Source organism: Propithecus coquereli, unplaced genomic scaffold (genome assembly GCF_000956105.1).
Source record: "Propithecus coquereli isolate 6110/MARCELLA unplaced genomic scaffold, Pcoq_1.0 Scaffold223, whole genome shotgun sequence".
In the NCBI taxonomy this organism is placed as follows: Eukaryota; Metazoa; Chordata; class Mammalia; order Primates; family Indriidae; genus Propithecus; species Propithecus coquereli.
In genome coordinates this window covers 4,854,586-4,867,150 of record NW_012147523.1, presented here as the reverse complement: position 1 = coordinate 4,867,150, position 12,565 = coordinate 4,854,586, and the positions used below count along the sequence as shown (strand labels likewise).

Genomic DNA, 12,565 nt, shown 5'->3' with positions numbered 1-12,565 from the left:
AAAAATAATAATTATATTCCACTTTTGGCTCATCAGGCCCATACACCCCAGTGAAACAAGAAAAGCTGTCAAAATCAACAAAAAAACCCTAACCATATTAAATGTAAATGGATGAAACAATCCATTACAAAAATTAGAGATTGTCAGATGGATAAGATCCAACTCTGTGCTGTCTACAGGAGACACACTGTAGGTTCAGAAATATGGATAGGGTGAAAATAAATGGATGAAAGAAGACATATCATGAAAAAAGCAACTGCAAGAAAGCTGGAGTGGCTATACAAATACCAGCTAAAATAGACTTTAAAACAAAAAGTCTTATTGGAGATAAAGAAGGATATTTTATAATAATGAAAAGGCCAATTCATCAGTAACTTATAACTATTAAAAACATATGCACCTAACAACAGAGCTTTAAAATATGTGAAGCAAAAACTGACAGAATTTAAGGGAAAAGTAGACAAACTCAGAAACAATAATTGGAAATTTCAATACCCCACTTTCAATAAGGGATAGAAAAAAATAAGCAGAACATCAACAAGTAAATAGAAGACTTCAACAACACTACACACTAAATAGACTTAACAGGACTATTTATATATTTATAAAACACTTCACCCAATAACAACAAAATGTATAGTCATCTCAACTACACACAGAATATTCTCCAGGATAGACCATACAGTAGGCCATAAAATAATTCTCAGTTAATTTAAAAGATTCCAGTCACACCAAATACAGTATCTGATCACAACGGAGTAAAATTAATATAAAAGAAATTTTAGAAATTCACAAATTTGTGAAAATTGATCAACAAACTCTTAAATACCAGTGGATAAAGAAGCAATCACAAAGGAAACTAGGAAATACTTTGAGTTCAATGAAAATGAAGACAAAACATATCAAAACATATAAAATGCAGCTTAAGCAATGCTTAGAGAGAAATGCCTACATTAAGAAAAGAAGGCCGGGCGCGGTGGCTCACGCCTGTAATCCTAGCACTCTGGGAGGCTGAGGCGGGCGGATTGTTTGAGCTCAGGAGTTCGAGACCAGCCTGAGCAAGAGCGAGACCCTGTCTCTACCAAAAATAGAAAGAAATTAATCGGACAGCTAAAAAAATATATAGAAAAAAAAAATTAGCTGGGCATGGTGGCACATACCTGTAGTCCCAGCTACTTGGGAGGCTGAGGCAGTAGGATTGCTTGAGCCCAGGAGTTTGAGGTTGCAGTGAGCTAGGCCCTCTAGCCCGGGCAACAGAGTGAGACTCTGTCTCAAAAAAAAAAAATAAATAAAAGAAGAAAGTTCTCAAACTATATAACCTTCCACCTTAAGACACTTAAAAAATTATAAACCCAAAGCAATTAGAGGGAAGGAAACAGTAAACATTAGAATGGAAATTAATAAAATAGAGAATATTAAAAACATTAAAGAAAATTAATTAAACCTAAAATTAGTTATTTGAATGATTAATAAAATTGGCAGAACTTTAGCTAGAATGACCAAGAGGGAAAAGAGAAGGTTCAGATTAGTAACATCATGAAGAAAAGGTCCATGACAACAGCAAGAAGTCACAGGGATTAACAGCCAAACAGTCTCATTTTAGGTCAATTAAAATTAGAATAATTTATTAAAAATAAATGTTCTAAAGTATATGTGAAAATGAATGGGACTGCTGGACAACGGGTAATTTGGGACATACGGTCACTCTCATTGTAACAGACATCTCTGAACACATTTATCCTCTTAGTTGTGTGTTTGTAAAATAGGATTCAGGTTTAAAGTGATATTTTCCCCATTTTACAGCTATGGATAGATGTTTTGTAAGTATTTTAAAATTGTTCTAAGTTATTGTGTATCTCCTCCAAGTAAAATTTAAATTCTTCAAGCATAACAGTTTTATTATCTGTATATTTGGGTTTTAAAAGGTTCTCCCACAGTCTAAGGTCATGCAAAGCTTATAACATGATTCATAGATTTCAAATGGCCGATGGCAATGCTAGAATGTTCTAATATAACACTCTCTTGTGTTTTTGTTACCCAAGCCATTTGCACTCATTCATACTCATTGAAAATTAGAAAATACAGTTAAACAGAAAAACACAAAATAATTTATTTCTGATTTCATTCCTTGAAAATAACCCATATTTTCTAGAATTTTTTTCTGTGTGAGATACTGCTAATGCTAATGAGTAATCCCTATGTAGATTTCAAATTTGAAGTGCTAATGAGCAGTTTGTTGTCATGTTCTCTCACAAACTCCAAGTTCTGTTATGTCTTCTGCTTGATTCTAGGTCTCTATCCCCCTACCAGTGGAAAGGCCTATATTATTGGAAAGGACATTTCAAAGCAGATGGTCCAGATTAGGAAATCTTTGGGCATATGTCCCCAGCAGGACCTGTTGTTTAATTACTTGACAGTAGCAGAACACCTGCATTTCTATTGTGTGGTGAGCCAAAGACACTTTCCTTTTATCCACTCTATTCATGTACTTCAAGTCGATTACTATTGATATCCTTATTCTCATAAAGTTCAAAATTTGATTTTCATGAATTTTTCTTTAAACATAAAGAGAAGCAAAAGGAACACACTGCTTCGTGGATGATATAAGAAAAGAGCCGCTATATGCCAATGTTTGGCTGTTCACAATAGCCAAAAAGGTGGGAGCAACCCAATTACAAGTCCTTGTTATTCTTACAAGAAATTTTTTTCATTTTGATGCAGGTGTTTCCTACCTTTTTTCCCCCACCCCATTTTCTCCAAAAATGGAAGAATAAAGAGGAAAATTTGACAATCAAGGAAAAAAAAAGAGCTACTGTAAAATATTTCTAAGAATAAAGTCAGAAGCAACATGCAAACTCTGTCTCTTCTTTCTAGATAAAAGGAGTACGTGGAAAGATAAGACCTAAGGAAATTGACAACATGCTGTCTGCTTTTAACCTGCTGGAAAAGCGTGATGCATTGTCAAAGGCACTGAGTGGAGGAATGAAGCGCAAACTCTCCATCATTATATCTCTTATAGGGGACTCCCAGGTAAGATAGCTAGATGATAGATAGATAGATAGATGGATGGATGGATGGATAGATAGATAGAGATTCCCCTGCACACTGCAACTGGTCGAAAATAATCAGCTGACACAAATTTGCAAGCTGATCTAGATCTAACATTCTAAAAAGGAAGCTCCTAAATGAAAATCTGATTCACATTATCAACCTTGTTGATATAACATGACCACAGGTTTGTAATCATTTCAGCATTCCTAACTCAGTTTTTCCTAAACGTATTATTTTAGCTTAATTGAACAAGTGAAAACTGGTAAGACACTCATGGTGCCAGTACATAGTATATATAACAATGGTCATGGAGTTCTTCTGGTCTTTAGGTAGTGATACTTGACGAGCCAACATCCGGCATGGACCCGGCCTCAAGGAGGGTCACCTGGGATCTCCTTCAGCAGTGCAAACAGGATTGTGCCATCTTACTGACCACCCACCACATGGACGAAGCTGATATCCTGGGCGACCGCATAGCCATCATGGTCAAGGGATCCCTCAAGTGCTGTGGCTCTTCAATTTTCCTGAAAAAAATATATGGTCTGTCTCCCTTGCTTGTTCTTAGGATATTGATTCCTTAATAATATTCTTCTAACATAAGTTTTATTGTTTTTTTTCTATCTACCAAAAAATTCAATGATTCCCTCTATTCTGTTAACTAGGGTTCACCTGTGAACCCTTTGAAATAATGGTCATATTTTCTTCAAAATTCAAAGTTATTTCTCACTTAAATGTTTAGTATATTATCCAAAATTCATGTTCATTTTTTCCATATGACTTCTACTGAAATTCTAATTTGTTTGAATGCATTTGTACCTTCAAAAAAATTAGAGACAGAGAGAGAGAGGGGTAGATAGATGATGGGTGATGAATAGATAGGTAAATTGATGAATTAATGGACTGCACGGGAAGCACAGGGAACTGTATATCTTTGCTTCTTGTTTCTTTTTGCCACACCGTGTTAAATTGCTTTTATATGAGCAGAATAATTTGTTACAATCTAAAGAAGAATTTTTCTAAACATTGAAAGTACGAATATGTCCTAATAGCTTCCTTACCTTTTTTTAGGTCTTTATTTAGAGTTACCTATGCATCGATCTTCTTTGACCCCCTAAATAAAATTTTAACACCTCATCTTCAATATTTCTTCTTTCTATGTTTTTTTCTTAAACACTAACTTAATAAAATATAAAACTTATTTTCACCTTGTCCATTTTCCATCTCTCCTCTGTAGAAGAAATGCTCTTATCAAGGAAGAATTTTTTTAAATTGAAGTATAACTTATATACAGTGAAATAGGTAGATTTTACATGTTCAATTCAATGAGTTTTTACAATTTTATGTACTTATTTGACTACAAGAAAAACAAGACACTAAATAGTTCCATGACTTTAGAAAGTTGCTTTGAACCTCTTTCCATCAGTTCATCTCTCCTAGAGAAAACTACTTTCTGATTTTATTCCCATGTATTAGTTTGCCTGTTCTTGAGTGTCATATAAATTAATGATACACCATATTTTTTTCTTTCTGGTTTCTTTACTTTGGCACAATATATTTACAATTTATCTATGTTGTTGCATGTATCAATAGTATGTACAATCTAATCTTCATGGATTTTTATGTTGTTTTAGGTCATTTCTGGTTTTCAAATATCATAAACAAATGTGCCATAAACTTACAAAAAAACTCTCTCTTGAGTAAAAATTTGTCTTGGATTAAAATACTTAATAGTGGAGTATTTTGGTACTTAGTGTTGGAGTATTTGGTTAAAAATTGGGTTCTAGTAAAAGATTCTCCAAAGTGCTTGTAATATTTTATATCAGTCAGCATATTTGAGATTTTCACTTGCTCCATATCCAATGACTTTACTTTGAGTTTGCTCATTCTTTCTACTGTTTGATATAGTCCACTCTTAAACCCACCTAGTGAATTTTTCAGTTCAGTTATTGTATTTTTAGCTCCATGGTTTCTGCTTGGTACTTTTAAAACTTCACTGTCTCTTTGTTGAAATTCTCAATTTATTCATTTATTGTTCTCTTGACCTCAGGTAGCATCTTTATGAGTTATTTTAAATTCTCTGTGAGGTAAGTTATATCTCTCCATTTTATTAGGCTCAGTTCTGATGATTTATATTGTTACTTTATTTGGAGAATATTTCCCTGTTTTTTCATTTTCCTTGATTCACAATGTTTAAGTGTGTTCATTAAACAAAATAGCCATCTCTTTATTTCTTCATAGACTGGCCTTGTACTGGAGGAGACCCTCCCCAATCATCCTGGCCTGAGATTCTGGGAGCCTCTAAACTTTCATGCTAGCCCAACCCATTTTCTTTGTTTTTAGTAGCTCCGAAGCATCTAGAGTATGCAGGGTCTGATTGAAGCCAGTTCTCCAAGCAGTGCCAGATAAATTGGGCTATTGAATGCATTGTGTACCTCTTTCCCTCTCCAGATATAAGCTTGGAACTAGGGTTTTCCATACACTCACTCTGTGCCGAGTTGGTGCAAGTCACTATGACAACTGACAACCTAAATTGCCATCTCTGCTCTATTTGGCTTCAGGTGCCTGTATCTTATGTCTTATTAGGGATCTAAGATAGGATAGACATAATCCAGCCTTCTTTGTAACCCCCATAAAAGTTGGGGTGTTTCATATATTGTGTAACTCTTTACCTCCCAAGAGAGAAGCTAGGGGCTGTAGTTCAACAAGCTCTGTGGTGAGCTGTGGTCGGGGCGGGGGAGTAGTTGCTAGGATGACTGCCAGCCCAGATCACTGCCTCTGTTCTCACTGGCCCCAGGTGAGTGAAGTATGCCATGTTTTCACAGCACTCCAAGACAGGCAGAAGCCAATTCTCTGCTTGGTTCCTAGAAAATCGGGGCACTGGATGAATGGTGCACTTCTCCCTCTCCAGGGAGAAGCTGGGAGCTGTGGATTTTGTCCTGATTGTATGATGATATGCTGGGGTAGAGATTATGGCAAGACAGTATCTTGAGTTTTTCAACCAGTTTCAATATGGCTAGTTTTGTATTTGCCTGGAGTGCTAGGGCCTATTAACTAGTTCCTGGATTTCTCACAAAGGAAATCTGCACTGCACTGTTGTTATATTTGTGTCTGTAGTGGGGAAGGGGAGGGTCCAGGGCTTCCTATTTCTCCGTCTTGCTAATATCACCCAGACAGTTTTTTCTTTCAGCACCTTGAATATATCAACCGATTGCCTTCTGGCTTTCAAGATTTCTAACGAGAAATTAACTGGTAATCTTATTTCAGATCCCCAGTATGTGACGTGTTGCTTCTTTCAAGATACTCTCTTTTTCTTTGCCTTTTGACAGTTCGATTATAATGTGCCTTGGTGTGAGTCTCTTTGATTTTATCCTACATGGAGTTCATTGAGCTTTTGGGGTTTTTAGATTTGTGTCTTTTATCAAATTTGGAGAGTTTTAAGCTGGTATTTCTTCAAATATTCTTCCTGCCATTTTCTCACTCTCTTCACCGTCTGAAGTCCCACTATATGTATGTCAGTCATCTTGTTGTCTCTCAGGTCCCTTAGATGCTGATCACTTTTCTTCATTATTTTTTTCTGTTCCTCAGAATATATAATTTCAATTGTTCCATCTTCAAGTTCGCTGTTACTTTCTTCTACTTGCTCATCTCTGCTTCTGAAAAACTCCAGTGTATTTTTTTATTTCAGTTTTCGTACTTTTTAACTCCATGCCTTTTTGCTTCCTTTTTGTACTTTCTGCCTCTTTATCGATAATCTCATTTTGTTCATACATTGTTTTCCTGCTTTTTCCATGTCTTCCTTTAGATCTTTACAAACGATTAAGATCAGATGGTGTTTTAAAGTCTTTGTCTATGCGTGACCCCACAGTGCGAAAAGTCCCCTGCCTCTGTTTCCCACAGCTTTCTTGTCCCCAACACTGCTTTGAATCAGGCCCAAATATAATTAGCTTCCTGTTCTGATGAGCGGGGTTATATTTTCATTTCTTTGCATGTTTTGTAATTTTTATCTTATGACTGATGTTGTGAATAAAATGCTACATCAGTGTTTTCCACAAAGTTCTGGAGTGCCCCAGAGGGATTTTTCTCTGCTCCCTTATACCACCCCTACCTTCAGGAAAGCCAGTAAAGTGTACCTAGTGAAAACACAAAGCGCTTTAGGAAGATTTCTCAGATCTCTGAAGGATAGAATTTTTATCTGAGTTATTTACTGCCTGGAGTATATTATAACAGGCACCCAGTAAATATCTGTTTAATGAATATTAATCTCATTTTCTCAGATTTCAATGTCAATCGGATGAGAAGGCAGATAACAGAGGCTTTCCATACTATCTTCACTCTATCTTGTTATACAATCCAGATCCTTATCAATCCCTAAAAAAATAATGAAATTATAAAAAAAATATTTATTAGATTCTCAGATGATTTGTGACACGCCCTATCTTCTTCTTACTCACCAAGCCATGGAAAGTCTAGTATGGTCTCACAAGAGTATGGGAAGTGCAAAATTGTTTTATTTGTTTCTCTAAATGGATTTTCTCAGGTGTGGGATACCGTATAGTCCTGGTGAAGGAACCTCACTGTGACGTTGAAGAAATCTCAAGATTGATTCATTATTATACACCAACAGCCACTTTGGAGAACAATGTTGGAACTGAATTATCATTTATTGTACCGAAAGAGTATATATACAGGTATGGATCCAGAGAGTGCTAAATGGATGATTTTTAGATAGCCAGCAATCATTGTTACTTTTCCTAGTTTCTTCAGGCTCAGTAAGTAGAGTTTATTTAATAAGATAAAAGTCCTACACTACAGAGAGAGATGCTACCTAATGGCTGCGGTTTGCTGGTGTTAATTGGTGATGACCGATGGTATGTTGTTGGAAAAGTAAAAATTACTCCTGGTGAGTGGAGTGAAGGGGACTATTAAGATAATGAAAGAAAAAAATGAGATGGTTAGCACCCCCAAATGGGTTATTCAAAGAAAGTCTTAAAAGTGGTAACATCATCGTTCTTTTTTTTTTTTTTTTTTTTTTTTTTGAGTTTGGGGTGTGGAACAAGGTTGGCTCCTGAGCAGCAAAGTTGGAAAGATATATTAGAGTTATAAAAATGTATGTGGTAGAGCAAAAACAGAGCTAGTATTTGAGATTAGGACCAGCAGGTTAATCAGGAATAAATAGAAAGAAAATTGAATGTGAACATGATAGATCCAGATGAAATCTTGTTGGATGAGTTCTGCTTTGGCAATGCCTCTTTTGAAGTGTCCTGATTTCTTCTTCTACTTGTATTAAAGGCATGGAATTTTGAAGTTTGGATACAGCAATAAGAAAAAGAAAAATCTAAAATTATGTTAGTATCTTGACCAAGAATGTCAAGGAAAAGAAGCTTCAATGCTGTCATCAAGGAAGCAAAATTTCTCAATTCTTGTTTGGATTCAATCTTTTTGATCAAAGAGAATTGTCTTTTAGTTTAAAAGACATGATCAAACAAAGAAAGAAAGATTTTCAGGGTGATTCTCATAGCTGCAAATAAGTTCAAGCCTCCAAACTAGGATGAAGTACATATGAGCTTCTCACATCTCTATAAAGTGATTGTAAAGAAATAAATGTTAAAGTGAAATAACATTGTGACAAATGAGAATATAAAATGTACTTATTTTACCTTTTTACAAATGATATGATGATTTGTAAGATTAGAAAGATTAAATCAAATAGTAACATTAACTCAATTGTAAATGAAATGAAAAGATTAAATCAAATGGTAATTAGTGACATGGGATGAAATCAAACATAGGCCCATTTATCTCCACAACCTATGTTTTTCCGTCTATATCATGGTGTTAGAAAACCGGAGAAATAAACGCCAATCTCATTTTAATTTTAAACATCACAAATTGGCACCAATGATCCCAAAGTTGATTATGGGGGGGAAAAAAACACCAGAACGAGAACTTAAAAGACAGATCACTGAATCAGGCAGAATCACACCTCAGTCTTAGACAGAATTTCCTCTTAAAGTTTTACATGATAAGAATTCAGTCCTGGACAAATTAGTATATTTTCATAAGGATGGGAGAAAATGAATGGACTATAGAAAAGATACCACATTTCGGAAGAATAGGATCACACTGAAAAATCATAATAAATGTCAACTCTGAAAATAAATGTACTATAAAAATAGAAAACTTTTGAAACTCTCTGATTTAAAATCTCAATCAAAGAGGACACTGAATCTAGACCCTAGACCAAGCAGTTTTGAAGAGGAAAAACGAGATAAAATTTGTGATTGGCTAATAAAAACTGAGCAAATAATTACGGCAGAAAATAATAGAATTAATTAAAGAGAAAACTATGTCAAAAATTCTTCCCAGAAATGTGACACAAAATTACAAAGAATAAGAACATGACATTACCACTACACATCCCCACCAGAATGGCTAAAACTAAAAAGGCAGACTGTGGCATGTGAACGTGGAAATGGGATCTCATTGTTGATAGAAGTGTAAAATGGTAAAACCTCTTTCTAAAATATTTGGTCATTTTCACTAAGCCAAATATGTTCTTATCCTATGACACAGTAATTTTACTTACTCCTAGTATATACCTAGGAGACACAAGTCCATCAAAAGACACGTGAAAGAATGTTTATATTCACAGCCACTTTATTCATAATAGCTCCAAACACAAAACCAACCAAAACATCCATTAGTAGGAATATGGATGAATATTACTCAGCAATAAAAAAGAATGAACTCTGGTGGGATATTCAACAACAGGAAGAAATCTCACAGACATTGTGGTGGGCAAAAAAGTAAAGACTATAAGATACCATTTATATGAAGTTCAAGAAAAGGCAAAACCAATCTTTAGTTGTCAAATCCCTAAACTGTTACCATACGTTGTGTGTGTGCGTATGCATGTGTGTGTGTGTGCACACAAATGAGGTTATTGACCAGGAAGGGGCATGCTGAAATTGCCTTGTGGAATTAATATGTGTGCATTGTACAAAATTCAGAAAATAAATTGCTTATAGCAATTTACTAGTTTCTTTCTCTCCATTTGTCCCACCTGTCTGATTTACCGGAGGCATAAAATTATAATAAGCATCAAAGTGAAGAATGGTCTACATTTTCCCCACTGCTGAGGGGAAATCAATTTAGAATAAAAAGATATAAATATGAAAATCATCTGGTTTGGTGATAGCTTTTTCTCTTCCTCTTCTACTTTTAGATTTGAAGCTCTGTTTACTGCTCTGGAAGAAAGACAAGAAGAGTTGGGCATTGCTAGCTTTGGTGCCTCTGTCACTACCATGGAAGAAGTTTTCCTTAAGTGGGTAACGATATATAGGGAAAAGAAAAGCCTTGGAGGGGAAGGACCATGTCTTTAGTTCCCTTTGTAAACTCACCAAACTTTCAGATTTCACACAGTAGAAATTCAAGGGCAATGGGGGCTGTTTGGGAGCCATTGTTCTATTAATACCCTAGTTAACCATGTTGCCTCTAAATAATGTTCCTGCCAGGCAGTGAGCAAACCAAGGAGCCTTCTGAGTTGGGGGTTGCAACTCATATTCTCCAAACAAGATATATTGGGATAAAGTTGAAGTAAAATGCGTTGTACATTTTTTTGTTAATATAGGGTCGGCAAGATGGAAGATTCAATCACAGATACAGAATCTATGCAGCCTCCTATCCAGATGAGCAAAGTCTCTGTCAGGAACCAGAATATAAATGTGTCAAGTAATGTTGACAAAGCAGATTCTCCCCCTCAAAATGAAAGCCCTTCTGTTAGGTTTAATGCTGGGGTGAGAACCTTTACTAAAAAACATGGTGCATACTTGGTTGGAGTGCAAAAGGTACATTTTTTCAACCAGATGTGAAGCAGTCTGGACCACAACCTAATTAATTTTCTAATGCAGAAGCGATGGGTTCTGGATAAAGATATAAGCTGTTTACTTTCGCCATTGTTATTCCTTGGTTCTTTTTTTTTTGTGTGTCAGAATATATATTTTTTCCAAATTAGTAACCCCAAAATTTGTTAGTTTATTGAAGCCAGAGTAAAGGTACTAGTAAATCTGATTTTTAGTAATAAAGTGTGCACAATACTTTAAGTATTTTAAGTTTTTGCAGTGGAAATCGTTACTGCATAAGGGATCATTCCCTATTCAGGATGATTTTCTGCATGGGAAGTCTCTTTGAGTTGCCAAACATTTCTTCCATTCTCCTTCTGATTGTATATTTCTTCTATAAAGAAAGAAGAAATTTTCTTTGCAGTCAGGAGTCTGAGGAAAATCATCCTTTTGAGATTTTGTGTGTCATATCTAAAGCCAAGCCTTAAACATTTTATTTAATAATAGCAAAGGTCAGCAAACCTTGTGTGAATAGATAACAAATATTGAAGGCATGTGGGCCATCTGGTCTCTGTGATAATTACTCAACTCTGTCATTAGAGCACAAAAACAACCACGGTGATACAGAAATAAATGGACATATCTGTGTTCCAATAAAACTTTGTTTACAAAGTCAGGCCTTAGTTTGTTGACCCCTGCCTTATACAAAGAATAGACTGATCATATTATTGTGATGGTTATGTTCTGTTCCAAGTATTTATTTGTATAAACTATGTGTTTATACCTTAACACTTTTATATGTTCATATCATAAAATTTCAAAGCATGAATTTCAACATGAATGAACTGTTTATGACTATTGTAATGGTATGTTCCTCTCCTCTTTCTTTAGTGTTCTCTCTACAACCAGCAGTTCTATGCCATGTTCCTAAAGAGGGTGATGTTCAGTTGGCGCAACTGGAAACTGGTTTTGCTACAGATACTGGGACTTTTAGGTTCCTCTGCCTTACTCTTGAGTTCTCGTGACTTCGCACATGAAGATCCTATCAGGACGATGGATTTAAGTGAATATGGTCAAACCATTGTGCCTGTTTCTGTTTCTGGACATTCTAGTTTGCCTATGTATCTCTTTAAACAACTTGAGAGTATTCTAAAGTTTAAGAACCAAAGAATTAAGGACGTGAAAGGTAAGGCTCATTAGGGAAAAAAAAAGAAAAAAAGGCTGCTCTTAGAGATGATCTGCTGTGTTACTTCCAAAGAAGGATCTTAACTATGGTATTTGGCTACCTGCTCCATTCTTTTCCTGCTAGTTATGAATATCTTAAAAGCCATTAAATTAAAGTCAAGGAATAGCCTCTTTGAAAAGCGACTAGTCTCAAAAGTTAATTATTATTGTAGGCACTTTGGCTGTGGGTTGTCTACAAGGCATTTATTGTTCTTTTCAAGTAAAAAAAAACGAAAGTGCCAAAATACATTTTACTGAAAAATTAAGAATGAAGTGTTTAAAAAGTGCTGGCCAGAATGTAGTGTATCTCATGCATGGAATGGTGGTCCCATGTCCTGCAAGCTATTCTTCAGTCTTCTAGACTGATCACATCTAAAACAGGAATACTGAAGTCTTAGTGCAGTAGCTCCTAAGGATGCATGTATTTTTAAGATAGTAATAATAATAGT

General features: G+C 35.3%; 1 protein-coding gene across 1 annotated transcript in view; it reads left to right on the top strand.

Annotated features, from left to right (window-relative positions):
• LOC105810896 (ATP-binding cassette sub-family A member 3-like) overlaps positions 1-12,565 on the top strand; it is a 103,136-nt gene that overhangs the window by 37,560 nt on the left and 53,011 nt on the right. The window contains exons 12-18 of the mRNA XM_012644943.1: positions 2,292-2,446; positions 2,875-3,030; positions 3,381-3,591; positions 7,589-7,739; positions 10,277-10,375; positions 10,682-10,847; positions 11,784-12,078. Of these exons, the coding sequence (XP_012500397.1) occupies positions 2,292-2,446; positions 2,875-3,030; positions 3,381-3,591; positions 7,589-7,739; positions 10,277-10,375; positions 10,682-10,847; positions 11,784-12,078 (1,233 nt within the window). The remainder of the gene's footprint in view (positions 1-2,291; positions 2,447-2,874; positions 3,031-3,380; positions 3,592-7,588; positions 7,740-10,276; positions 10,376-10,681; positions 10,848-11,783; positions 12,079-12,565) is intronic.